This window comes from Agelaius phoeniceus, chromosome 9 (assembly GCF_051311805.1).
Source record: "Agelaius phoeniceus isolate bAgePho1 chromosome 9, bAgePho1.hap1, whole genome shotgun sequence".
Taxonomy (NCBI): Eukaryota; Metazoa; Chordata; class Aves; order Passeriformes; family Icteridae; genus Agelaius; species Agelaius phoeniceus.
Window position 1 is genome coordinate 31068152 of NC_135273.1, and position 26628 is coordinate 31094779.

Sequence of the window (26628 nt, forward strand, 5' to 3'; positions counted from 1 at the left end):
TGGAACTGGAGATGGAGACAATGGTTAATGACCAAAAACTTGGGGAAGAAATCCACAGTGAGGGTTTTCTAGAGAAACAATACTTCAGGAACCCTGAAACATGGCACCAGTAGTTTGTGTTCCTCCTCAGAGCATCTTGGTTGAATTTAATTGAAAGACAGCAGAAATGTGTCCTGCCAGTGATCTCTTGTAATTAAAAATTACAGGCCTGGATAACTGATTAGGGTTCATTCTTTTGAACAATTGAACAGCTTTGAAGGGCAAATTCTGTCAGAGTTGTTCCTGAATACTCCTGGGAATAGTGAGTGGGATAAGTGAAAACTGAGTGTGGCTTCAGAATGTCTGTAATGAAGTTGCTCATTATCCATGGCACTCCATGTGGGTAGAGCTGTAATTGTACCAATTTATGACTTTGGCATCTGGGTTTTGGTTTAAAAACCTCTATTTTGTCAGCTGGGAAGTCAAGTAATTTTGCTTTCATGGGAAGTCTTCAGTCCTGCTTGAATTATGCTTTGTTTTTTGCTACCCAGTTGAAAGTCTCTGTTTCTTGTTCTACTAATTGCTCTCCAAATGTCCTTTTATTCCCTTCCATCCCCCAGCCCAACCCTCCCCATAATGTACAAGAAAGCTAATTTAATTTTCTCCATTTTTACACCCTGTCATAATCACTGTCACTCCTGACACTGAAGTGGACGAGCTGCTCACATTTCACATATTTGCTCTGTGCTGGGCTACACTTAACTGGGTTTTAATCATTTATTGCAGGGGAGGAGTGGGGCCATCAGGTTGACCTTGGTGGTGGTTTGAGGAGCAAAATGCTGGTTTGGGTGGAGGAGAGGAGGCAGGATGGCCTCTGGCATGTCCAGCAGCACAGGAGGACATGGGAGAGCAGTGGGAATAATGGTGGGAAGCAAAGCCAGGATCATGGGGCTGTGGAGAACCCTCAGGGCAGGCTGGGAAAAAACAGCAAAAAAAAAAGCAGCACTTTTCAGTGGTAATGTTTTTGTGCTCACGCTGGCAGCATCACATATCTCCAAAAAGGCATCTTTGAGGAGAATAAAATGGGGATTTTTGGTTGGGGAGCCATTTCTACCTAGGCTTGAGTGATGATGAGAAACACAGATGGCCCAGGCAGGACAGGGGCAATTTGATCTCCTGGAGGGGAAAAAGGGATCCCTCAGGTTTCCATTTCCTTTACACTCATATGACCAATTCTCATCTCTGTGTCCTTATCCCAAGGTTGTTCAGAATCCTTTTTCTTGCAGGTGATTTAGAGAAAGGGAAGGGCCACCTCTCTTTAATGGCAGTGTCCTGTGACTGAGTGAATACAGCAACTCCCTTACTTCAAAGGGGTCTGAACATAATTTTTGGCTGGATTGTTTTAGCCTGGCTTGTGCCAATTTATTTTTCACAGAAACCATGCTTGATTTTATCCTTGGTACTGGTCTCTTACATGGCCTGAACAGGACAGCTTTGTTATAATGAGTGCAAATTTGCTGGCTGTAGCCAAAATTCTTGCTGCTTTTTTCAGGGGGACAGTGCAGAAATGCTGTTTCTTGAGGAATCTGCAGCACCCTGATACAAACTGATTTCCTCCCCCATACTGTGTTTAGGAAAGGGTAAATGTAGCTAAAAGCACTTTGGATAAATTTCACAGGGGTGTAATAGAGAAAAAATGAGCTGGAAATGGATTTAAGCCAAGGTGGGGGACTGGTGACTCAGCAAATGGCACCCAGCTAATGAGGCAATGCTTACAGGCATAATTACTTGGAAATATGTTTCTTACAGCTCAATAGAAAACTCTGTTTAGGGCTGGGCCTGGAGGAGTTCTGATGTGCAGGAGCAGAATTTGTAACCTGAAATACAACATAGAAAAGATGTGTTCTTCTGGCAATTGCCTTTCCCAACCAGGGTAGTTCTCTTAACAGCAGACTAATAAATATAAATAAATAAAAAATGAGCTCTGGCAGGAATTATGGGCTATTTCTTTGCAGCCAGCATGCCAATCCTCCATTTTCCTGGCGGGAGCTGTGGATGTTGACTCAGTTTCTTGCCCTTCTTGCTGCCTTTTGCTTCATTAGCTTATAATTTCTCTGTTCCACATGTTTTACTTGACCTCTGGTGTCACCAAATCCTCCCCAGCCACAGCAATTAATGATGGCCCAAAGTAACTTCATCCAGGAGTGCCTTGGGCAGGCTGCTTTCTTCCTACACTTCAGTCGAATTTTCCCCAGGATCCCATCTGCTCCTGGTGAAATTCAAGTACCTCCCATCTACTGTAGTCCCTTTGTATTCAAACCCACCCCCCTAATTATTGAAAAAAACCCAAGACTTTTGTTACAGAGCCACACCATCAGTCCTAATTTATTGTTGATGAGCCCATTCCGTGTTTAATTTCAATTCTTTCATGCTGTAATCCTTTTGTTCAATCCTGTGGTGCACCAGAATAAATGTTAGGCTTGAGTGTGGATGGGGAATATTGTATTTTTGGTTTGGTTTTCTGAAAGGAAGAGATCTGGTTTTACAATTTCTGCTGTTGTTTCTCTTCCAAACAGGAGAAATACTGCAAAGGTTGGATTTTTTTTCCATAATATTTTAACTTAAGTAAAAGTAGAAATGTCACTTGTAGCTGTGCAATGTGTGAAATTAGGTCAGCTGAAATCTCTTTTATTTTTCCAGTGCTGCTTTATTGAATTCAGAGGCAAACTCTGAGGCTAAAGGAATCAGGGAGGAGGAAGGTGGAAACACAGGATCAAATTTCTCCCTTTTTCTTTTCCTCTCTAATCTAATGTCTATGGCTCAAAGAAAAAAAAAAAAAAATAGCAGCAATTTTTGGCCAGCCAAGAAGGCTGCTGAATTCAAAACTTTGTGCACTTTTATGACAGACCAAACCAATCCAGCAGCAATTATTTGCCAATTAACATATTTAATTATGTTGAGTCCATACCATTCATGAAAATACAAATGTGAGCTGGGGGGGCACAAATAATTTATTCTTCACTCTTGAAAGATGAATAGAAGGCAAAAATCATTCTGGTCCTTTTTAAAAACCAAAAGCAAATGTGGAGATCCACCCACAAAATTTGCCAAGGATCTGTTGTTGGGGTTTTCAGAAGTGGTGGAATGGGGCTGTGACTTGTGGGGATTTGTTTCATACCATGGAATCTTTGAAGGGTTTTTGAAGATTTTTGGGGGCCTGCTTTTAACCTAAAGGGGTTTTGCACTTTTTTTATACGTGAATGAAAAGAACACTTGAAGGTCCTTGTATTTCTCCTGAAGATCTATAGCTTTAAAAGAAGAATAGTAACAAAAATCCTGAATTCATCTGCTCAGAGATGAGCCCATCCTGGGGCTTCTGTTACCTTGTAAATTTGGGTTGTGTTTGAGGGGGTTGATGTCACCTGTCCCCCACATTCCCCTGACCCAGGGGCCTGTCACACCCCAAAAATGTCAATACTCAAGTCCTGCCTGTGTTTGGTGTGGAGCCAGTGGAACCACAGGACCATTTTGGTTGGAAAAGACCTTGAAGAGCAGCAAGTCCAATAATGCTGGGGATGAGGATTTCTAGAAGAGCCTCCATTCCAGCAATCTCCTGGAGCTGTTCCATGAAATCATCCCTTCTGACTCACTTGAGGAATAATGCTTGTTTATCCCAGAGGAGATGCAAACAGGATGTTGGATGCATTTCTCTTGGCATGTATGGCTAAGAAGGAATGCTCTCTTGATTATTTAATGTTGGTTTTTTCAACTCTATTTGGACTTATCACTGTAGTTCTTCCAATCTTCTGGTTTCAGACTCATTTCCTTCCTTTTCCTTCCTTTCTGCTTGACTGTGGAACAAGAGATGAGCCATGGACACCTGCACTGTGGGGTATGGATCTCACTGCTGGCTCAGTGGTTTTGTTTCATTCTGAAACAAAATTTCACAAAATAAAACTAAGGCTAATCAGAAGATTTGCTCATCCAAATATGGATTTCCTATCCTAAGTGTTCAGCAGATGGGTGTTTTTTATCAGAAAGGAACAAAAAACCCCCATTTAAATGGTCTTTGCCACTTCCCTGAGTGGGGATGACTTTTTAAGTAAGTTTTTTTTTTTTTTTCTGTGAAAACCATAACTGTTCATTTTTACCACCAGGACTGTTGAGCCCCAAACCCCTTCATCTGGTTTTCAAGGCCCCCTTTATTAGATAATGTCTTTTTATTCAGTCTAATAATCTTCTGCTACAAAAATTAAATCACTGAGGGGCCTTACAAATCACCTGAAGAGGCTATTTTAGAAAGAAAAAGTTTCAGATCTTGATCTATTACTGTTGAGCAGGAAATTAACTGGGGAAAATGCATATTTGAGTACCTGGAGCTCATTGATCATTCCCTGAGCCCTACACTGTACAGATGCAGGGAGAGGAGAGAAATGCCACCAGGTTCTTGCCTGAGGGAACCTGTCTGTTCCTGGGAACAGGAGTCATTTGTGTGTTTTATGGGCACTTGGTGCTTTTGGTTGGGAGCTGTGCCCTTGTTCCTACAGGGAAAAGAGCTCTTCTTGATGTTGGGGAGTTGTAGCGGAGCCATTAAGCTCCTCTGAAGGCTTTAGTTCTTCAAAGTGTCTTTGAGTGCCACCAGCAGCACTTTGAGGTGACAGAAGATGAATTCCCCTGTGGTGAGAAAGGACTTATTCACAAAATAGGGGCACTGAAACGAGGTTCATCTCAGTTAATGTACAGATTTTAGCCCTGGTAAAAGGGACTGAGTATCCTGGGATCTCCCTGTGGCTGTGCTGGCAGGGATGAGGCAGGAAGCTGCTTCTGGAGAAGGAGGAAATCCCAGATCCCAACAGCCTTGGAACCACCAGACTGTGGGATCTGGCTGGGAATGAGCCTTTTCCAGGCACTGGACTCTGAAGGTTTTTTGTTCTGCTACCAAGTTGAGCAAGGGCCTGGAGCATCTGGGTGCCCAGGAAAGGCTGAGGGAGCTGGGAGGTGCCACCAAGTGCCCACTGAGCTCCTTCAACCTCAGCCACCTTGGCATCCTGTGTTTGTCCTGTCCGTGTGTTGGATTGTTTGGATTTCAGGCCACCAAACATCCATGCTCTTGGATTCTTTAAAATTGAACTGTCCTGAGCCAATGGTGAGGGAAGGCTTTGGGAACTCTTTTTCTCCAAGGGCTGGGTTCCTCAAGGTGCTACTCACACCTGGGAAGGGAACTCTGATGCAGGAAAAGCAGAAACCCTCCTAAAAGTGCCCTGGCACACTTTGTGTCCCCTCCAGAAGAGTTGCTCTCACTTTGGGACTTGCAGCTTTAACTTCAGGGATGTTTTTAGGGCTGAACTCCTAAAAATCATCAAACACTGTGTCTGTACACTCATATGTTGGTTTGTAGCACTCACATGTTGGTTTGCGGCCCTCACATGTTGGTTTGCGGCCCTCACATGTTGGTTTGCGGCCCTCACATGTTGGTTTGTAGCGCTCACATGTTGGTTTGTAGCACTCATATGTTGGTTTGTAGCCATGTGTGTGAGCAGAGCCACTGCAGCTCCTCAGTCATGAACTTTCTGGTTTATCCTTCACTCATGAAGACATTTTGTCTGTTTCTGAAGACTTGGAAGGCCAGGACCTTTCCTTTCTGGTGTTTTCTTCAACAGAAACACATTTGCAGCTTAGTCGGGCTGCTAGATTTTAGTACTAAGGCAGCTCATATAAATGGAATCTGTTTCTTTACTAGGAAGCCTAAAATGTAAATATTTTAACTTTGGAAGGAAATCAGGCTTTGAAATTCTGTTTGAAGGGCAATAATTTAATTAGTTTGACTTTCAAAGAACTAAGTGTGACACTACAACTGGCAGGATTTAAAATCTGCCTCAGTGTCATGTCTTTCATTTCATACTCCACCAGTAATTTATGTTGCCTGTTCAATTTTAGATTTTATTGGCAATATTGTATTTGCAGCAACAGTTTGGAAGCACAGAATTCCTGTCTCTTGGTGACATGGAAGGTCAGGAATCCTTTCTTTACCTGCTGCCCCTGTCATGTTACTTTCCAAACCTCCTTCTCATTTCTCCTTGCCTCTACCACTAAGAATTATTTTCTGCATCCTTATATGTGACTGTCACATATGGATATGGACAGATAAACTGTGATAGAAATTAGAGAAACCCTCTTACTGTGGTTTAATATTGTTTTTCTCTCTTTTTTTATGAGAAGTAGCTGTTTAAAACAAGGCACAGGAACTTCAGCTTGATCAAAACCGATTTTTGTCGGATTTGATTTTCACATAACAGGAGCAGACTCAGGGTTGTATCCCTCAGGACATGAGGTTTGTGTGTTCTGAATCCCAGGCCTTGGCAGGGGCTGCCCAGGGAGCTTTGCAGTGCCCAGCCCTGCAGGTGTCCCAGCAAGGGCTGGAGGTGGCACTCAGGGCTCTGGGCTGGGGACAAGGTGGGGAACCAAGTTGGGCTCAGAGACCTTGGAGGGCTTTTCCAGCCTCAGGGATCCCAGGATTTCTGCTGCTGTGTGCACTGGGAGCCATCTCCTGTGGCTGGGCAGTGGCCATGAGGGCTGAGCTGTCCCAGTTCATTTTGCAGTGATCATTTTCACATTAGGGCATTGTCACTGCTGAGCTGCTGTCTGCCATTAAACACTAGCAGGGCTTTTTCTGACTGAAGCTCATGGAAACTCTGGGATTTTACATGGAATGCCCATGGTGAGGAAATATGTGGGGATTTGAACCAAAAATCCTAAAATACCCCCAAACACCCCAAACCAAACTCTCTCCCCCACACCTTTTCCACAGACACTGTGTAATTTTTGAATGCCCAGGTGTAATCACTCCCAGCCAAACACTTTCTTCTGGAGAACCTCTCTTGGAAGACAATTTTCCTTTTTCTTTTTTCCCCTCCTTTTTTTACATGCTGATAAGGCAACTTTTGGGTTAGGTTGGGAAAAAATAGTAAGAACAAAAAACTACCTCTGTGCTTTGCAGTATTTATTAGACAGTGTATTGAGGCATGGCGAGTTTTAAATTGGCAGGGAGATGAACAGCTGATATATGTAAGCAGAAATCAAATGTTTAAGTAATGCCAAATTATCCTGCTGCACATTGTTTAACAGGACTGCAATGGGAAGGGCCAAGGAGGTGGGGAAGGAAGCAAGGAGAGAAAAATGTGGTTTTCAATTGGATTAGACAGAAATGGGAATTCTCTGCAATTGAAGGTTTAGCTCTAGTCTGAATTATCCTGGAAAGCTGATTTGCACAGGAAGGGGGTTGTGGTGTCAGTTTGTGTTTGCCTTCTATATTGTTTCAGTTCCTTTTTGTGAATTTCTTGGTGCTCCATGATCACTTCTCATTTCAGAAACATTCTAATGGGGTTTAAGTTCAAGCAATTGCAAACTCTTGGGCACCTTTAGATGTTCAGAGCAGGAGACCATAGAATCCCAGAATTATTTAGGCTGGAGAGGACCTCTACACCTGGGACTGGTCCCCACCTTGTCCCCAGCCCAGGGCACTGAGTGCCACCTCCAGCCCTTGCTGGGACACCTGCAGGGCTGGGCACTGCAAAGTTGCCTGGGCAGCCCATGGTGTGTCAGACATTTTTTGGTTTTGTACCAGAATATCTTCATTTTAGTCTCTTATTTAGAAACTTCTGATTTTGCCAGCAATATTGATGTCACATAAAATATTGGATTTATTTGTCCCTTTTAACAGGATTTCTAAAGGGACAGGAGTTAAAAGTTTGACCAGCTGGGCAAGTCTGCCATGGGATACTTTCACAGCTTATTTCTAAGCAGAATTGTTTGAATTGGGAATTGTTTGGTCCTAGAGGGCAACACAGAATGTTAAATATCTTGGGGCTCCCTCATTTAAACATTTAATTTGATCTCCCAGCTGGTCTTAACTTAAACCAAGGTTTCTGGTGTTGCCTGGTGTCACTTTTCTCTGTGACCAGTTGGCCAGTGCAGCCTAATTGTGTTTCTTGAGAAGTGGCCAGGCTTTTGATTCAATTCTAAATAACACAGCACAAAACTTGATTACTGCAAAATCATAGGGAATTTTGAAAAAACTTAAGAGGAAAAAAAAATAAAATCAAAGAAAACAGAGTGGAGTAGTTTTTTTATTCCACATAGTGGTGCTGGATGAAAGTTTCTGGTGTTTGAAATTCTATTTTGCTGTCTTCTAACCTAAAAACCAACGGATTTTACTATTACTTTATTTTACTACTGTTAAGATATTTTACTCTTTGAAAAAATTTCTTGACTCCTCAGACTTTTTGCTTGATAAAATGGTTGGGATCTTGCCATCTGAACTATTGTAAAGCTCAATGTGCTGCTGTTTTCTTTAGAAGCTGAAGTTTCACATCCACAAGTCAAAAACTTGAGCTTTGCTCCTTCTTCAATGTTTTTTTTTTTGCCTTCCAAGTTTTCCTTTACTATTTTTTATTGCAAAGTTAATTGAACAAATCTGGGCAGTGTTCTTGGTGACTTTGTGACAATTTGAATGGCTTTGTGCTAAATATAAAACAAAAGTGTTTTGTGGAGAGGGACTTTTCATGAGGATGTAGAGTGACAGGACAAGGGGGAATGACTTCAAACTGGATGAGGGCAGGGATGGATGGGATATTGGGAATTATTTGTTCCCTGGAGGGGTGGGCAGGCTCTGGATTCCTGGAAGTGTCCAAGGCCAGGTTGGACATTGGGGCTTGGAGCAGCCTGGGACAGTGGAAGGTGTCCCTGCCCATGGCAGGGGTGGAACTAAAAATAGCCCTTAAAACGTCCCTTTTCACTGAAATTATTCCATGATTCTGAGCAGGTACTCTGCTGTTACACAACAGAAACACAAAGGAAGCAAGTTCTTCAATGCTTTGGGGCGTTTTTAAAATTTATTTTGGACTTTTTTATTGTTGTTGTTGTTGTATTTATAGAAAATATACAGAGAATTCCAAGTTAATGCTCCTAATCCATCTATCAAACAAAAGCCTCTTCTCACTCTGGAGTTCTGTGCTCCACAGGATTCACTGCTGCCCCATTTAATTGGGATAGATTTCCTACCAGGACAAAGGTACTTTGTGAGTTTATCCTAAGAAGCAGATCTTATAGAATATGGTGTTTCAGTGAAGGGGGAACTATAAACAAAATCTCTATCAACAAAGCCAGCAAAATAACATCTCTGAGTGATTGATGGCTGCTGTGGAAATAAATTCAAGGCTGTGAAAACTTCCTGCAGTTGCATATGTTAGAAGAGATAAGATATATGGGATGTTCAAATACAAATGATGTGCAAGTGCATTTTTTGTATTATTTATAGAAGGAAAGGGAAAAAAAAAAACTAGTAAGGGGTGAAACTGTAACTTAGAGGATGGGCTCCAGCCTGGCCTTGGGCACTGCCAGGGATGCAGGGGCAGCCCCAGCTGCTCTGGGCACCCTGTGCCAGGGCCTGCCCACCCTGCCAGGGAACAATTCCTCATTCCCAATATCCCATCTGGAATATTCAGGGAATCTTCCCTCTCTGTTTTCAGTTAATGATCTCAGGCACAGGAGCAATTAAGAATTTGTAATCAAATGGAGCTAATCAGGATGACACAGCCTCGTCTGCTCCAGTCAACTGCTCCTCATCTCTCCAATTTGATCTGTTTAGATAAGAAAATCAGGGGGGAGAGTGGCACAGGCTGTGCTTTTCCAGCTCCAAGGGCTGAGCACTTTGGTCTCCAATGCTTGGTGTTTTTATTCTGCTCAGGAGATGGTGATTAACAGGTGAGGAGAGGCTCTGCTTGTGCAAGAAGCCTGGTGGTACCAGAGTATTTTAAATATCATTGAACTGCTCAGTATCCAAACTCCTTCCACAGAATCACTGACCCCACTCTTGTCTGCTAATTAAAATAGTTACAAACAAACTGCCAGGGAAAGGCAAACTGTGAACAGCTTCAGGTAAACCACTGCTTTCTTCTTTATCCAGAACTAAACCCATTATGAACCAGAATCTTGCCCCCAACCAAAAACAACACTTAATTTTAAACTTAAAGAACATGAACAGTCACACGTAGGAAATAATAAAGAGCTCCCAGAGCTGTGCTCAGTTGTTTTCTCACCAACCCTGTGGATAGAACCTTTGTATAATTAAATACTGGAGGTCTGCAAAGAAAATACCTTATCTGCTTGTTCTTCCCTTGTAATCAGTGGCTTGGGATTTATTGTGCAGCTGGCTAATACAAAATTAATCAAGCTCTCCATTTCAGCCAGCCTGGAGCTGGAGCAGAGGCTGAGAAGCTCCGTGTCAGGTGTGCTGCCTCTTTATCAGTGGTTGTAGGTGAGATAAAATCAAAAAATAGGGCTTCAAAAACTGAAGGGAATTAGGAGGGGAAGAATTTGGGCATTGCTGAACGCTAAGAAGACTTTAAATCCTACAGAAATACCCATGCAATTGCTGTCTCATCTGCAGGATTATTTTCTGTGCTATCTCTGAGAGGAAAACCTTACAGGAAGGATTTCAAAGCTGCCCTGAATCCTTTTATTTCCAGCTATCAGAAATTAAGCTGAGTCCAGCTTTAGGCATCACTTTGTCCTCCTGCTGGTGGCCTCTGTGTAGCCTGTGGGCCCAAATTACTCATGTGTTTTTTATGATTTATACTTTGTACAACTATGAAAAAACATGTTCTTTTTGCTGCCCATCCTTGCTGATGGAAAACTTCTCTGGGTGTGCACCTGGATTGGGCTGACCTAGGAAGGACAGCTCCTAATCCTGTCCTTTCCAGGCAGGTGCTGCTTGGAGAAGGGATTTATGTGTCCTTAGGTCTTTGGAAACATCACTGATAGGCAGAGGCTGAGATTCCTTTGGCACTTGCCATTTTCCATAGGAGCCAAAACACTGAGCAGAGTTGTATCCTTCCAAGGAGAGGTGATCAGTCTTAATTTCTGCCAGCAAACATCCTCCTTATTTATTATTATTTTTTTTAATTGATTGTCTTTGCAACAATGGAGCTGAGTTGCATTTTTTGCTAATTTACATGTGTAAATTAAAATAAAATTAATGTACATAGGTAAACAAACACAAAATGCAGGTTCAGCTTCTGTCCAGCACCAGGAGCAGAATTTGATTTTTTTTTTTTTCCTACCATTTCACAGAGTCATTGAGGTTGGAGAAGCCCTCCAAGAAAAGGGAATCCAACCTGTGCCCAATCCCCACCTTGTCCCCAGCCCAGAGCATTGAGGGTCATATCCAGGACTTCCTTGGACACCTCTGGGGATGGGGACTCTACTGCTGCCTTTTAGGGAATGGTATTTGTTCCATGCCTTCAACTCTCCTGAGAGTGGAGCCAGACAGAGAGATTTTGATGGTAATCAGGTTGTCCTGTATGGTGTTTATTTTTGAAAGTGTTTTCTAAGGAGGTAAAAATGGAGAAGTAAATATTTTCAGGCTCTGGAGTCAATATTGCAAGGGATATGAAATGTCTTTTCCAATGTAGCAGAAACCCAGCAGCTCTCTCCTTGGAATTTATCAGTTGGTTGATGATAAAGGTTTCAGACAGCAGGTGAACCATGCTTGCATTTTATTTTCACCATGTTATTAAAGAAAAAAATAAGCCACAAAAAAATCATCCTGACTCAAGTTTCTGGAAGGAGTCTTTTAGTATTTAGAGGGTGGAGAGTCCACTCAGGAGCAGCTCTGATAGGACAATGGGGAATGGCTTCCCAGTGCCAGAGGCAGGGCTGGATGGGATATTGGGAATGAGGAATTGTTCCCTGGCAGGGTGGGCAGGCCCTGGCACAGGGTGCCCAGAGCAGCTGGGGCTGCCCCTGCATCCCTGGCAGTGCCCAAGGCCAGGCTGGAGCAGCCTGGGACAGTGGAAGGTGTCCCTGCCCTGGATGGGCTTTCAGGTGCCTTTTAACCTGAACCATTCTGGGATTCCATAATTCCTGTCTGATTCTAACATCATTTTTTGGGAATCCTCCCCAGGTGGATTCTTGGGAGCACTGTGAACTGACAGGTGCTGAGTCCAACAGTCCTTTGTCCCATCCCATAATTCCTCCCTCACAGAGGTGCTTTACAGAGGAGATACCTGTAAACCTTCCATTCATTAAAACAAATCCTAAATTGGTTCAAAGGCAATCAAAGGCTCTCACCATTTTGCAATTTCCAGACAGTTTTGGATTAATAGGGCCCAAACTTTCCAAAGACAAGGATAAGGAGATTGTGGCAGGAGTAAGAGAAGATGCCAGAGATCTGTCCTTCCATCTCAGGATATGGTTTGCTTATAGGCACTGAAACCTTTTTTTCTTAATTTCCCCCTTCATGCTTTTCATCAAAAGGTTTTTCTAACATAAAATTTGAAGAAAGTACTTGGCGTTCCCCCTTTCTCATCCTGCTGTTTTCTGGGTTGGGTTGGTTTTTGTCCTTTTTTTTTGGTTGGGGTTTTTTTGTTTGTTTGTTTGTTTTTGGTTTTTGTTGTTGGTTGGTTTTTTGTTTTGTTTTTATGGTTTGGTTTGTTTTGTTTTTTTTTTCAAATTTGTAGATATTTTGTGAATTCACCTGAAAACGTGAATGATAAACTGTGGGACAGGAAGCCAAAGCACACCTCCTGTAACCCATTGTGGTCTGGGAACAATTTTATTTATAAAACCAAGATAACCTTGGTTTTTACTCAACAGATTAGATCTCCAAAGTGTGCAGCTCACCAGGAGAGCCACAAATAACTCTCTGTAGCTCTCCAGCACTGCAGTCCTCATTGCCTTCCTAATTAACTCAGGCTGTTTGAGCACAGGCTGGCTCTAGGATGGCCAGAAATCAGCTCAGGCTTCAATTATTGAACCCATTGGACCATAATTCATTAAGAGACACTTCCAAGGGTGTCACTTATTGGGAAGTCTCCTTATTCCATGTTATTCCTGCATGGGGGACATGCAAATAGCTGGGGTTCAGGGGCTGCACAATGTCTTAGGTGCCATCACCTTTTTTTGAGGGGGAGAAAGGACCTTCTGCCTGTGACTTTGGGGCCTATTTCCCTCTCACACTCTCGGAGGGCAGCACTTTCCATGTCCTTGGCTGGGCAACTTTTCCATCTGTTTGTGTCAGAATTGTCTGTGCAAAGTGAGGGAGCTTTGTGAAGCCTCCAGTGTAAGCAGAAGTTCGTTCCCTGCCATTTCCCGGGTTTTGCCACTGCATGTCTGCCTGGAAATGGGCTTAAAACCAACACTTTTGGCCCTGTTGGGGCTTTTCTGGTTGCTGATTTTAGATACTTAAAATCTATAAGCCTTTCCAAAGCACAGCTCCCTGTCTTAGCTCATGGCAGCGTTCAGTGGGAATTAAATATTGGTTTAGTTAAGCCACAGTACCAAAGTCCAGCACTTTCCATGTCCTTGCCCATGTCCTTGGGCAACTTTTCCATCCCTGACTTTGTGTCAGAATTCTCTGTGCAAAATGAGGTAATTTTATCAAGCCTCCAGTGTAAGTAGAAAGTTCATTCCCTGCCATTTCCCAGGTTTTGCCACTGCATGTCTGCCTGGAAATGGGCTCAAAACCAACATTTTTGGCCCTGGTGGGGCTTTTTTTGATTGCTAATTTTGGGTACTTAGAATCTATAACCTTTCCAGAGATTATAGATTCCAAAATCTAAAATCTTTCCAAAGCACAGCACCCTGTCTTAGCTCATGGCAGTGTTCAGTGGGAATTAAATCATGGTTTAGTTAAGCCAACAGTACCAAGGTCCAGCCTTTAAACATCCAGGTGAGTCCTCAGTGGTGAAGATGGTTGTTCCTGCAGGGATAGAATAAAGAATTCTCTGCTTTCAGGTGGATAATTCAGGGCAGTCCCATGACTGTAGGATGTGTTCCTCCAGAACAGGGTTGCATTTTTGGGGAAAGATGGAGAAAATTGCATTGTTTTAATTAAGATGTACTTGTGGCAATCTGTTTTTTTGGGTATTTTTAGCAGTGTCTAAGGGAGAGTTTGAGGAGCTGAAGGAATTGAGTGCCTTTGAAGACAAGGGGATGTCTTGGGATGGCAAAGCCACGTCCTCACCTTCTGGAATTAAGAATTCCCTGCTTTCAGTTGGATAATTCAGGGCCGTGCCATGACTGTAGGATGTGTTCCTCCAGAACAGGGTTGCATTTTTGGGGAAAGATGGAGAAAATTGCATTGTTTTAATTAAGATGCACTTGTGGCAATCTGTTTTTTTGGGTATTTTTAGCAGTGTCTAAGGGAGAGTTTGAGGAGCTGAGGGAATTGAGTGCCTTTGAAGACAAAGGGATGTCTTGGGATGGCAAAGCCACGTCCTCACCTTCTGCCACTGCTGCTCGAGGTCCTGATTAAATTACAGGAAGATGTTGATCAACATTGCCTTCATTAGAGATGTCAGGAGAGAGCTATTTATAGGCACAGTATGTAAATCTCCCCAAATAGGTGGTTAATTCTCTGGAACACAAACAATCCTAGGAGTGGCAGCTTAATTAGCACCCGTTTTCCTGGATTACCTGCTGGAGACTGGCACCAAGGGGAAGGTTCTGGAATTATTGGAATATTTATAGGTGACTTTAGTGCAGCAAAATTGTTCTACCAGACACTGACAATTTGATTAATTTTTTAATAACCTGTATGTTGCTAATTTTTTTAGGTTGAGGGGAGGGGTTTAGAATTTGAAAACCCCAAAGTTGGAGCTTTCATGTCTGTGTAATTCTTTCTTATCCCAATTTATAAAGTGCTGCTTTTTAAAGGAAGCCACTGTAATCACAGCCCCAAAAATACATTCAGTGGTATTGATACATTCAATGGTATTGATATATTCAGTGGTTCATGTGGTATTGAAATATTCTAAAATTTGACATCTGTTTTTACAGAGAATCATATTTCTGTGTACATATCAAAATTCCATAGAGGGTTTTTTTTCCCCTAAAAATTAGTTTAAAAATTATTTTCAATGCTTCTTTCTCTCAGCTCATTGCCATCAGTTCTGTGGAACACAAACTGAGGTTTTCCTGTGCCTGTGTTAGACATAGAGAAATCTGGACTGAAGTAGGAGAAATTCTTCAGGGCAAGACGAGAAGCCTGGTTATTAAATATGATTTTCAACCTCAATATTTAACCTAAGATGTAAAACTGATAAATTTACTCTTTAGGAATATGGCAAGAATGAATATTATTGGCTCATCTCATGTTTCTGTTAATAAATGCCAATTTAGTTGATTTCAAAGAAATTCCAACAATATGAAATGTTAGGAGTATCTCCAACTTCTTTTCCCAAGTTGCTTTTATTACTGGTACTACAGCAGTCAAAATTTACTTTAAAAGTTGCTTATAGTACCAAGAATGAGTTGAAGTTCCAATATTAGAAATTTTTCATCCTCCTCTATGAGAGCTCTGTCTTAAATGCATTACAGGCATAATAGGGAAAATGCAATCTCAACAAATATTGAAAATGAGATGAAATTTGAATGCTGGGGGCATAGGAATGGTTAAAAGCAGGTTTAATCAATTTTTGAAAGCACTCCTGAAGATATTGCAGCTTCTCTCGACTCATCCAGTGCTTTTTAATGGTCTTAAAAATGACTTTTGGTAATGGTAATTTTAGCTGCTGCTTGGCATAGTATCATGTTTTTATGTGCTTTGCAGTGTTTTCAGGCACAAGTATGATTTTTAAAGACTCCTGTCAACTCCAAAACTGCTTGTAAAATGGGGAGTTATTTCAATCTAAAAGCTCAATGTCTGAAAGAGGGATGGCTCTGCATTCATCTAAAAGCTGTAAAAATAAAATAACAAAGCACAGCACTGGCAGGGCAATTTGCAGGTCCCAAACCCTTTAGAGATACCGTATCTGTAAATAAAATTAAGAAAAAAAAGAATGGCAGAATAAAGCCATGAGATAAATTAGCTGATCAGATTGTGTGTCCTGAAATGGAACAGGAGCTTTTCACAATGGTCTTTATTTGCTTTTTGTCCTTTTTTTGCACTGGATTGTCACCCAGCCTCACTTTTTGTCCAGTTTAAACCAAACCCAACCCCAAATTCACCTCTCCCTCGTGCTTTGGAATGCCTAAGCTCCAATTTTTAGAGCAGGGCTCAACTCTGATCAAAGCACCCAAACTCTGGGAGGTTTAAGCAGGATCTCAAATGGGTCTGAATCAAGCTCAGGTTTGCTGGGGTGCCTTCCCAGCCTCTGCAATTAGGGATTTCTCTCAGGAAGAGCTGCAAACAGCCCGTGAAAGCCCTTCTTATGCCATTGTCAATGCAGAGCCATGGCAGCACAAGCCAGCTAATGTAAAAGGTTATGCCAAGCTCCTCTCAAACTGCCCAGCTGTGGAGCTGAATGGCCACACAGGAAACGAGGCGGGGCATTTTCCCCTGCTCTGGGGTTGCTTGGTTACTCACTTTAAATGTATGGCTCTATGTGGCTCTTTATGAGGACCCTCCGTTTGTAAATGGAGTTTTAGAGACTCTTTCATGGCTGTGGTTTTCCCCCCTTGAGTGTTCCCTGCTGAATGGAAGTGGAGGTGAGGACAAAGCACTGCTTCCTTCAGGAGCAGCTGGGGTGTTTTGGAGAATCAAGTGCAGCTGGGAACAGAAATACCTGTTCAGGCAGAGAGAAATGTGAGGTGCTTTAAGTCAGCCTGCAAGAATTTCACTCCTGGCCTCTCCAGGTTTGAAAAGCTGCTCTTGTTTTCCCAGGCATTGCCAGCTCCCAGGAGCTTTGCTGGGGTTTTCAATCCATAAAAGACCCAAAAAGGCTGGGGTTGTAAAAGATGGAGATTTCTTGAACTGTGCTCTCTGAGCAGCTTGTCCCATCACCAGCCACCTCAGGGGCACAGCTGCCCTCGTGGCACTCGTTGTGCTGGCAGTGCTTTAGTGAATCACTGGCCTTCAGTTCTGGGCTTGTTCCATCCTGGATCTTGTGGGTGCCACACACACAAACTCTTAATTTCTAGCTGGAGGTCAGGCAGAAATCAAGTGTCTGTTTCCTCATTAATAATTTAATTCCTTATTTAAAATGGCCACAGTATTATTGGTGACTCAGGCTTGAAGATGGGACTTGGTGATTCTCACTTGGTATCTCCAAGACTTCTCTAATTGTTTGATGGGCTTAACCATGTAGAGGAAATGGGGAGAAAAGCCTTTAAATACTTTAAAATTGGAGAATGTTTGGGTTGGAAGGGACATTAAAGTTCCAAAATTCCAACCCCTGCAATGTCAGGGACACCTTCCACTGTCCCAGGCTGCTCCAAGCCCCAGTGTCCAGCCTGGCCTTGGGCACTGCCAGGGATGCAGGGGCAGCCCCAGCTGTGCCAGGGCCTGCCCACCCTGCCAGGGAACAATTCCTCATTCCCAATATCCCATCCAGCCCTGCCCTCTGTCAATCTGAACCCATTCCCTGTGTCCTGTCCCTCCAGTCCCTGTTGCAGGGTCCCTCTCCAGCTTCCCTGTGTCCCATCAGGCCCTGGAAGGAGCTGTGAGGTGCCCACACACCCTTCCCTTCTCCAGGCTGAAGAGCCCCAGCTTTCTCAGCCTCTCTTCATCTCTGACTCTCCAAACTCTGTTTCACAATCTCTATTCTGCCCTTCTCCACAATGGGAAGAGTCGTGGTTGAAGAAAAGAGTGTCCATGAAACTAAAACTGGTGAATGTTGAGAGTTGGCTTTGTTTAATTCTCTCTAGAGCTAAATTAAAATGCTTATAAACACAGAGGGAAACAAAACAACAAATCCAACCTTTTAGCTCCCCTCTAGGTCCTAGCAAAGTCCCCTCTGATTTTTTTGAACTCTGCTCCCTCTCAGTGGGAGGTAATTTGGACTTGCTTGCTGGGTCAGGCTTTTTGTAGTATCCAAGTTGTCATTGCCTCCTTCCCACAGAAATGTTCTGTGTATTGGATGTTGTGCTATCCAAGGTGTTTTCTTTCACATGCATATCAAAGAAAGTGGCTTTTAGTGGCTCCTTGAAGAATTTTTCATTTTGCCATTTGTCTTATTGACAGCACACAGTCACTGAAGCGGATCAGAGCCCTGAACTCACCATAAATTCTTGTTTGCTGCAGTGTTTGGGGATGATACAGTGGTTTATTGGAGCCATGGAGGGAATAGAAGGTCAGGAGGGAATGGCTGGGTGCTGCTTCTTCCTGCACTGTGATGGGGTGGTACCATGTGAACAAGCCATGACTTGTTCAAATTAAACTTGCTCCAACATGTTCTGGATGCTGCACACTCTCATGGATTCAGGAAGAGTTTGGGAAGATGAACAAAAAAAACCAAATTTTAGAGTTAATACTTTGTCCTTTCCTGTCTTGTGAGCAACCCTAGGAAGTAAGGGAATGATGCTGAGGAGCCTTCCACAATTACTGACAAGGTTTAGAGTCTGATCCTCGTTTCAGTCAAAAATAAAAAATAAACCTTTCTTCTGCCAACAAATAAAATAATTTCCTTCGACAGTTACTGGGTAGAACTTTATTAAATGGAAAATCTTTTCAATTGGGCTGAGTATCTGTAAGGAACTGAGTCAGGGGTTTGAAATTGCCCATTGCACTCCCTGTGACTGTTTAAATAAAAACAAATGGAACGATTTATCTGACTAAATAAAAGCAAACTTGAATATAGGACAAATAATGAAATAACTCAGAGTAATGATTGAGTGTTTCTGCAGCAGCTGGAAGAAGAGTTGGTGATTAGCATAAGGAAGTAGATTTTTTTCCCCAATTTTATTTTAGGAGTGCTCAGGAGGAGATTGCAGTTACTTCCAGAATTGTGTCCCAGGAAGGTTCAGGTTGGCTGTTTGTTTTCCCCAGGAAGGTTCAGGCTGGCTGTTTGTTTTCCAGATGATGATTGTGCTGTTCTCCCTGAAGAGCTCCTCACTTATTTTTTGTGCCAAGGTGAAACTCCTTTTGTCTTTGGAGGTCTAAGACTAGGTTAGGGAACTTTTTTTCTCACAGCTGTGCTCTGTTAATGCAAATACAAATCCCTTCTTGGGTCTTGTGGGAGACTTTTGGTACTTGAAGTCACTTAAATTTTTAGGGCTTTGTGGGCCAAGCTATTTTTTCTTAATAAACTTGGAAGCCATGTGACACCAAGACCAGAGTAACCCTTTCCTGACACTGCTCCCACCTCATTCAAATGTTTTATTGAGCTGGAGTTTAGAGGTATAGGAAGTATGAATGGTTATTTGGGGTTTCCAAGTGATTCTATTTGGTAGGGGGAGTATGAATGTAATTTTGGATGGCTGGGACTCTTCTACCTTGATGCCTGCATTGTCAGTGTGTGTGAGGTTCAGCTGTCCCTGTGAGGGTGAGCATGGGGGCTCTCAGAAATGTGACTGTGAGGAGAGATTTGCAAAATCTGCTGCAGCCTGGCAACCTCCACACACAGAGAGTGGTGTAGGAGCTCAGGTGTCTCCAGCTACTCCTCAGCCTGGTGTTCATAGAGGAGGATGTCCCTGCCCATGGCAGGGGTTGGAACTGGAGGATCCCAAAGGTTCTTTCCAGCCCAAACCATCTTGTGAGTCCCTCCAGTGACTGGGAGCAGGAGACCAGTGTGGAAAATCCTGTGAAAGCTCTTTCTGGAGGAGCTGGTGCCTTTGGAGGTGGCAGAGGGGCTGTGGGGCCTTTGGGATGGTGGGAATGAAGAGAAGAGCTGAGGAGGAGAAAGGGAGCTGCTGGAAACTGCAAACCCCCATAGTTTGTGGGGCAGGGGTGTTGGAGGGGACATTTGGCTGTCAGACAAACCCCAGCTTGTGTGGCCAGAGTCACAGGGTGGTCTGGGTTGGAAGGAACCTCTGAGATCATCTGTGACCGTGGTCACAAGGGTTTTCAGGATGAAGAAGAGACGAGAATGTTGACTCCATGATCAGAAGGCTTGATTTATTATTTTATTATATATGTTACATTAAGACTATACTAAAAAGAAATAGAAAGGAAAGGTTTCTTCAGAAGCTAGCTAAGGTAAGAATAGAAAAGAATGAATAACAAAGATCTGTGTCTCAGACAGAGAGCAAGAGCCAGCTCTGCCATGAGTGGTCAGGAAATCCAAACACCCACAGGAGACCAATCCCAGGTCTACCTGTTGCATTCCACAGCAGCAGATAACCATTGTTTACTTTTGGTTGCTGAAACTGCAGCTTCTCACAAGGAAAAATCCTAAGAAAGGATTTTTCATGAAAGATGTCTGTGACAATCATCCATTTTTTTCCACCTCCCACTGGAGACTCTCTCCTCTTGGGTGTCTGCAGAGCTCTGGCCATTACCTGTTGGTTCCACACACTGGAAGTTTGTTATTAGGTGGTTCATTAACCATTGTTTCATTTTTTATAGATTATTTTCTGTGTTTTTAGCTGTAAAACAGAGAGAAGTCCTCCAAGGATTAGGAATGCTGGATGGGAAAGAGATTTGAAGGGGTTTCAGAGGTGAAAGGAAGATGATCCAGGAGGTGTCTGCTGGGAAAATACCTGATTATTCAAGTTGTTGTGTTTGTCTGTGCTCAGGCTGTTTGACCTTGCTGAGTGTCTCACCTAGGACAGTGATTGAGGGTTTCCCCTGAGCCATCTCATTAAAAATAATTAGAAATTAAAATAATGAAAATTAGCCAGCAGAAACCAAATAGAGCTGAGCCTTGACACGGTTACATGGAGAGTTTGCTAAAGAGGTTCTCACTTTGCTCCCAAGGAGAGAGGCCCTTTGTTCATCCCCTTCTCTTGATTAAAGAAGGGTAAAGCAGAAGTACTGTTAGGAAAAACAGTCAAGTTAACAACAGGAACAGAAATTATTTGCTGCAAGGTCTTAGGAAAGCCTTCAGAGCTTGCTGTTTTATTTAGTAAGCTCTATTTGCCTTTCCTGTAAGGAGTTTGGGGCAGGGGCACTGCTGCCTCAGGATTCCATTTACCAGCATTGCTGCCTAAACATAAAATGCATCATGAAAACTGTAGGGAGGGAAGCTCATTTATGGAATGCTTTTCCTTTTTAAAGTGTGTTTGATTTATCATGATTTGACTTCAAAAACTACTCCATTATGCCCAGGAATTTCAAGGACAACTTGTTTTTTTGTTGAGAAAATTGGAACAGAGGCATGTTCTGGTAATACATTCTGGTAATAAACTGCAGTGTAAAATTGGAAGAGGTAAAATAATGGCTAAAAGAGTTCTACCAAGGCCCATACAGTGACACGGGGCACCTTTCTGCTCTTTGGGTTTAAAGTCTTGTGGAAATATTTCCTTCCTAAGTCACCTTTGGGGCTGCAGTTATTCTGTGCATTTTTGGGTTGAATAAAGCAGTCTTAGTGCTGAGATAATTTCTGTTGAGGATCATTTCAACAAAATAATGGAGAAAAAAATTGATAGAAGCAGAGTGAGTCCTGAGGAGGCCTTGGAGATGCTCTGAGGGCTGGAGCCCCTCTACTCTGGAGCCAGGCTGGGAGAGGAGAAGGCTCCAGGGAGAGCTCAGAGCTCCTGCCAGAGCCTAAAGGGGCTCCAGGAGAGCTGGAGAGGGACTGGGGACAAGGCATGGAGGGACAGGACACAGGGAATGGCTCCCAGTGCCAGAGGGCAGGGCTGGATGGGACATTGGGAATGAGGAATTGTTCCCTGGCAGGGTGGGCAGGCCCTGGCACAGGGTGCCCAGAGCAGCTGGGGCTGCCCCTGCATCCCTGGCACTGCCCAAGGCCAGGCTGGAGTAGCCTGGGACAGTGGAAGGTGTCCCTGCCATGGCAGGGAGTGGCACTGGAGGAACTTTAAGATCCCTTCTAGCCCAAACATTATAGGATTCTTCTAAAAAGAGAGCCTCTTTCATGTAACAGCACTGAGGACCATTTCCTCAAGGACACTGCTTATTGGTGTTGCTCTTTAGCTTTAGGAACTTATTTTTTCCTACTTCTGTGTTTCCAGAGAGTTTCCATTTTCCTTGATTTAATTTATTCCAACTTCTGTCATCTTTATAAGACAGACTCTCCATCCTCCTGATGGTGGCAATAACTTTTCTCTGCACCTGGCTCAGTCCAAAGATGTTTTTTTACTTCCACAGGAATTCCCACCATCTCTGGCTGGTGCCTGTTTGTACAGACAGTGCTGGAGCTTAGGTTTTTGGATCCCATTGATTTTGTGAGGGGAAAAAAAAGGGATCCCCCATACGTATATTTACAACATATGTCTTGTCTTCAAGATTTTTCATTAAAATTATTGTCTCTGAATTGGAAATTTGTGTCAGACTGCAGTTTTAGATTTATCTGTTCAGGGCATGGTGATGGATGTGGAACTGAGTCTGTGCCTTTGTAAGGTTTGATCCTGCAGAAGGGAAGGGTGAGGTGACAACAACTGAAAAAGGAGGTTTGGGTAGTGCTGTCATGGGGAAGTGATGTGAAATAATTTGTAAATTTTTGTCTATGCAATAAAACTTATTCACAAATCTCTTACTGGTGCCATGGGTTAATCCAGAAGTTTCCTACTCCCATCCTGCTTGTTTGCTTGGTTTTTTTATCCTCCCATACTTCTGGCGCTTGCTCTAATCTCTTCTTTTCACTGAAATTTATCTCATGATAAATTTTCTTGCTTCACCTGCTCACACTTGCAATAAATCCTCTGTAAATTGCTGCATTTCACTGGCCAGCCCTGCCTTTTCTCTGAGACTTCCAAGATCCACATTGGATTGGTGGACATTCCTTTTAAATGCTAAACACTCCTTTTAAATGCACTGTACAATGTTTTGTTTATCATTCTGGAAATTCAGGTGTGTTTGATGGAAAAGTTAATGAGGACATGTGATTTGGCTTGTAATTTTGATAATTTTTTAAATTGAATATAAGCTAGAAGTTGGCCTGATTTGGCTGAAATTTTCATTGGTACACCTAGCAGGGAGAAAATATCATGGAAACAGAGAAGATGGGGAAAAGCTCCATGGAGTTTTTTAAAAAAATGTTGATTATTATTTTACTAAGATATATTCAACTTCTAGACTTAAAAATTGTCCCTGCTTTGCGTTTTTATTTGGATATTTAGTTTGGTTTTTTGCTTTTATTTTTTACTTTTATTTTTTTAGTCACTGTTGCATGGGGTATAGCAGGGCTATTCCTGAAAACAAAGTCGTAGTAAAAGTTTCTATTGTTGAGCTTCTTTGCCCTAATTAAGAGTTTGTTGAAGGGTCCTTCAGTTCCCCAAATCCTGAACCTCTAGAAAATTATAACATACATCTCTAGAAAAAAGTTAAAGTTGGTTTTGTTATGGCCCTGGAAGGTTTCTTGTATGCAGTAAATAAAATGAGGGCAGGGAAAAAAAAATAAAAGGCCATATTTCATATAGATAATGCAAACATTTCTTATCTGCCCACACAGTGTGCTCATAGGAAACTACAGTGGAATGAAAGATGTGGTTTTCCAGGTGATTTATTTGCTGTGTTAGTGCCTGCAAAACAAAAAAGCTTTAAAATAATAGTTAATTTAATTCTTAAAACCCAAACAAACTGGAAATTTTCAATTGTCACGTATCAAAGTAGAGCATATAAGAATGAAAGGAATAGGGAGGGAGAGACTTCTTGCATTAGTGATTTTATTTATGCTTTAAAGTGGTGAAGTGGGCACGGAGGTGTTTGGTCACAGGTTGGGCTTGGTGGTCTTGGAGGTCTTTTTTCAGGGGCAGCACAAAGCTGCTGCTGCTGCTGCTGGAGGAAAACCCAGTGTTGTAGAGGTGTCCTTTAGGGGCTTCACCTAACTGGAGATCTGAGCAAATGTTTCACTGTTCTCACCTCCCTTTGTAGGTCTTGTCTGTGCTGGGGTAATTAGAGGCTGTAACCAGCTGCAGTTTGGGTCCTTTGAAGTCCACAAATGTGTAATTTTTACCATAAGATGAGAAACAGAATTTACCTCAGGTTGTCCTTCTGTTAAATTTACAGATGATTTTCTGTTGGGATTTGTGTGTAAAAAATACATCTCAAAAAACCAAAACAAACCATTAATACCTGAGTGTTTCTTTCCTATTTTGAGCCCAGAGCTTGATTGGAAGGTATCATTTCCCACAAATGGAGTTTGGTTGAGCTGTGCATCAGAGGAGCCTCATCAAGTCTATAAAATCATAGGCAAACTCACATAGTCCTGAGTGGTGAATTGGGAAGGAGAATGGTTGTCTCTTTGCTCACTGAGTCAATGATGCTCTTGGAAAATTAAAAGCTCTTCCTAATGAACTTTTATTTTCATGTGCTTTAAAGGGGATATTGGTTTTCTGCTGTTTAATGTAGAAAACCTGATTGGTCCTAAAACAGCCATCACATGTGGTGATCTTGCTTTTATGTATTTTAAGGCTACACTTATGCGTTTGCTAGCTCTGCATGTACTGCTTGATATCTTTGAACCTCTCTTTTGAGTAAACCAACAAACTCTTACTTATTTTCTTTCGTTATTCTGCTCTGCTTCCATTGATGACTCTAAACTTTTGACTCCAGACTGGCAATATGAGGGTAAGATGGCAAAATATGACTTCCTGAACATTGCTCGTCTGCTTTTCATTTGTGTTCTCCTTAGAGTTATTAAAATTCCATTCACTAAGTAGATCCTTTTTGTTGCAGTTAAATACAAATTTTGTTTGTTTCTGTTGTGAAGCTTTAATTATGATTTATACCTTTTAATCATTCCTTTGTTATTTCTTTGGGTTAAATTGCCATCGTATTCCCTGTGTCCTGACACACATTGAGATTGCTGGTGAGATCTCTAGAGCAAAACACAAACAGATTCATTAGTGTAGCCAGCTGGATCATGGTGGAATGTGACAACAATCCCTCCCTGCACAGGGTGCCCAGAGCAGCTGGGGCTGCCCCTGCATCCCTGGCAGTGCCCAAGGCCAGGCTGGACATTGGGGCTGGGAGCAGCCTGGGACAGTGGAAGGTGTCCCTGCCCTGGCAGGGGTGGCACTGGGTGGGTTTTGAGGCCCTTCCATCCCAAACCAATCCATGATTCTGTGATTTGAGGGGTGTTGTTCATGACATGCAAAGGAAGAGGAAAAACCATATAATGTTTTTGCTGTTCAGGGTTTTTAAATATGGATTATACCTGAGATCATTTGTCATCGCATCCTCCCTTGCTTTACAAAGTTTCTCTGAGTAAGGGATAAGCAAACAGCTCTGTTTTGAACCTTTGTGAGTGTAACTTTACAATCAGTTGTAGCTCATACCTGCATCACATTTAAGGGAATACTTGCCTTCAGCATGCCAAATATGCTGATTTTAAAAAAAAAACCCAACAACAAAACCCCAGAGATCCTACTTTTGGAATGAGAAATAACTCTTTTTTTTTCATCTTTATAGATTGCAAGTTGGCCAGAACAGGTCCTCCAGCCACAATAGTTCCCATTGATGAGGAGAGTCGCAACGGTGAGTGCCCCACAGTTATTGATAGCACAAATTATTCATAACCACTCTTTAAGGTCCTTGTGGCAAATAGACCTTAATTTTTCTGAAGTCAGTGGGATGGTACCAGAGGACAAAGTTCTGGTCAGTATTTGGTTTTGTTTGGGTAAAGCTGAAGTTTTACTCTGCAGCATGAAAGGAGCATTAATAACGTGAACTTCTGGGTTTCCCACGTGGCTTCTGGGAAGTTGTTTGTTGGTTCCCTCTAAGTTTAGGAACATGAGTTGATGGACATCTCTGAAATGGAAGAACTTGGTTGTAGTTATGGAAATTTCAAAAGAAAATCAATGTCCCTTTTTTTCAATATTTTAATTCTCTTGACAAATCAGAGTTCTCAGATTGTTAATCTGTGGTCGGAGCATTGCAGTTGTGTAGCATATTTTGATGGGATGAAGTGCTTTACCCTGTTACAATCAGCTGTTACTCCTGAGAGTAAGTTACTACTCTTTCCTGCATTGTATTCTGTGTATTTAGGGGTTTTTTGTTTTTGTTTTTTTTTTTTTAACCTTGCAAGCTGGGTCTGTTTTTGTACTTTGTGTGGCTGTGGTTTATCAGATGTAGGTGCTTCAGTTGGTGAATAAAGCCAGGTGATGCTGGTGGAACCTCTCTGCTGTTACTCTGGGAGGATTTCCTTGTTGGAATTGCTCAAAGTCAGATGAATAAATGCATTTATGGGTAAAACTCCTCAATAAACCAATTTTTAATACACCTATGTGCTGAAAAAGCTCTGGTACTGGGGTGGCTGTTAAAACCAGGGTCTTTTCCCTCCTCCTGGGGTGGTTTTCCCTGCAGTCAGGAGAGTCCAAAGGAGGGCTCTGAAGATGGATGTGCTCTTTGAATTGGATGTGTTGGTTCTCGGCAAGCTGCTGTTGAATCCTGATGTGTTCCAGCCGTGGCCTGCTCAGTTTTGGTGGAATGACCCCCTCAGCTGAAATGGTTTGGCTGCCATAGCTCATCTCTCTTAGCCTTTCATCCTCCCTACTCATTAGGAATAAACCTGTGCTAACAGCAAGGGGTTATAAATAAATCCAAACCAACTTTGCCACAAAAAAACTTTGTGAGAGCCTTTAGAAAGAGAGGTTGAAGTTGTGGACTCTCCATCCCTGCAACTGTCCCAAGGCCAGGCTTGGCAGGGCTTGGAGCCACCTGGTGTAGTGGGAGGGGTCCCTTCCCACAGCTAGGGAGTTGGAATGAGCTTGGAGGCATCTTCCAACCCAGCTCAGTCTGAGATACAAAACTTGATAAGGAATGCATGGTGTTGTACATTCCTAGTGACCAAACTTTATACTGGGATTTCC

The 26628-nt window shown here is 42.5% G+C and overlaps 1 protein-coding gene across 19 annotated transcripts in view; it reads left to right on the forward strand.

Moving 5' to 3' along the window:
• PCDH15 (protocadherin related 15) overlaps window positions 1-26628 on the forward strand; it is a 642855-nt gene that overhangs the window by 372121 nt on the left and 244106 nt on the right. For 16 of the 19 annotated variants that reach the window (XM_077183412.1, XM_077183413.1, XM_077183407.1 and 13 more), the window contains 2 exons: window positions 24371-24385; window positions 25229-25294. In XM_077183412.1, the coding sequence (XP_077039527.1) occupies window positions 24371-24385; window positions 25229-25294 (81 nt within the window). The remainder of the gene's footprint in view (window positions 1-24370; window positions 24386-25228; window positions 25295-26628) is intronic. The other 3 variants (XM_077183424.1, XM_077183423.1, XM_077183422.1) reach the window with 1 other exon arrangement.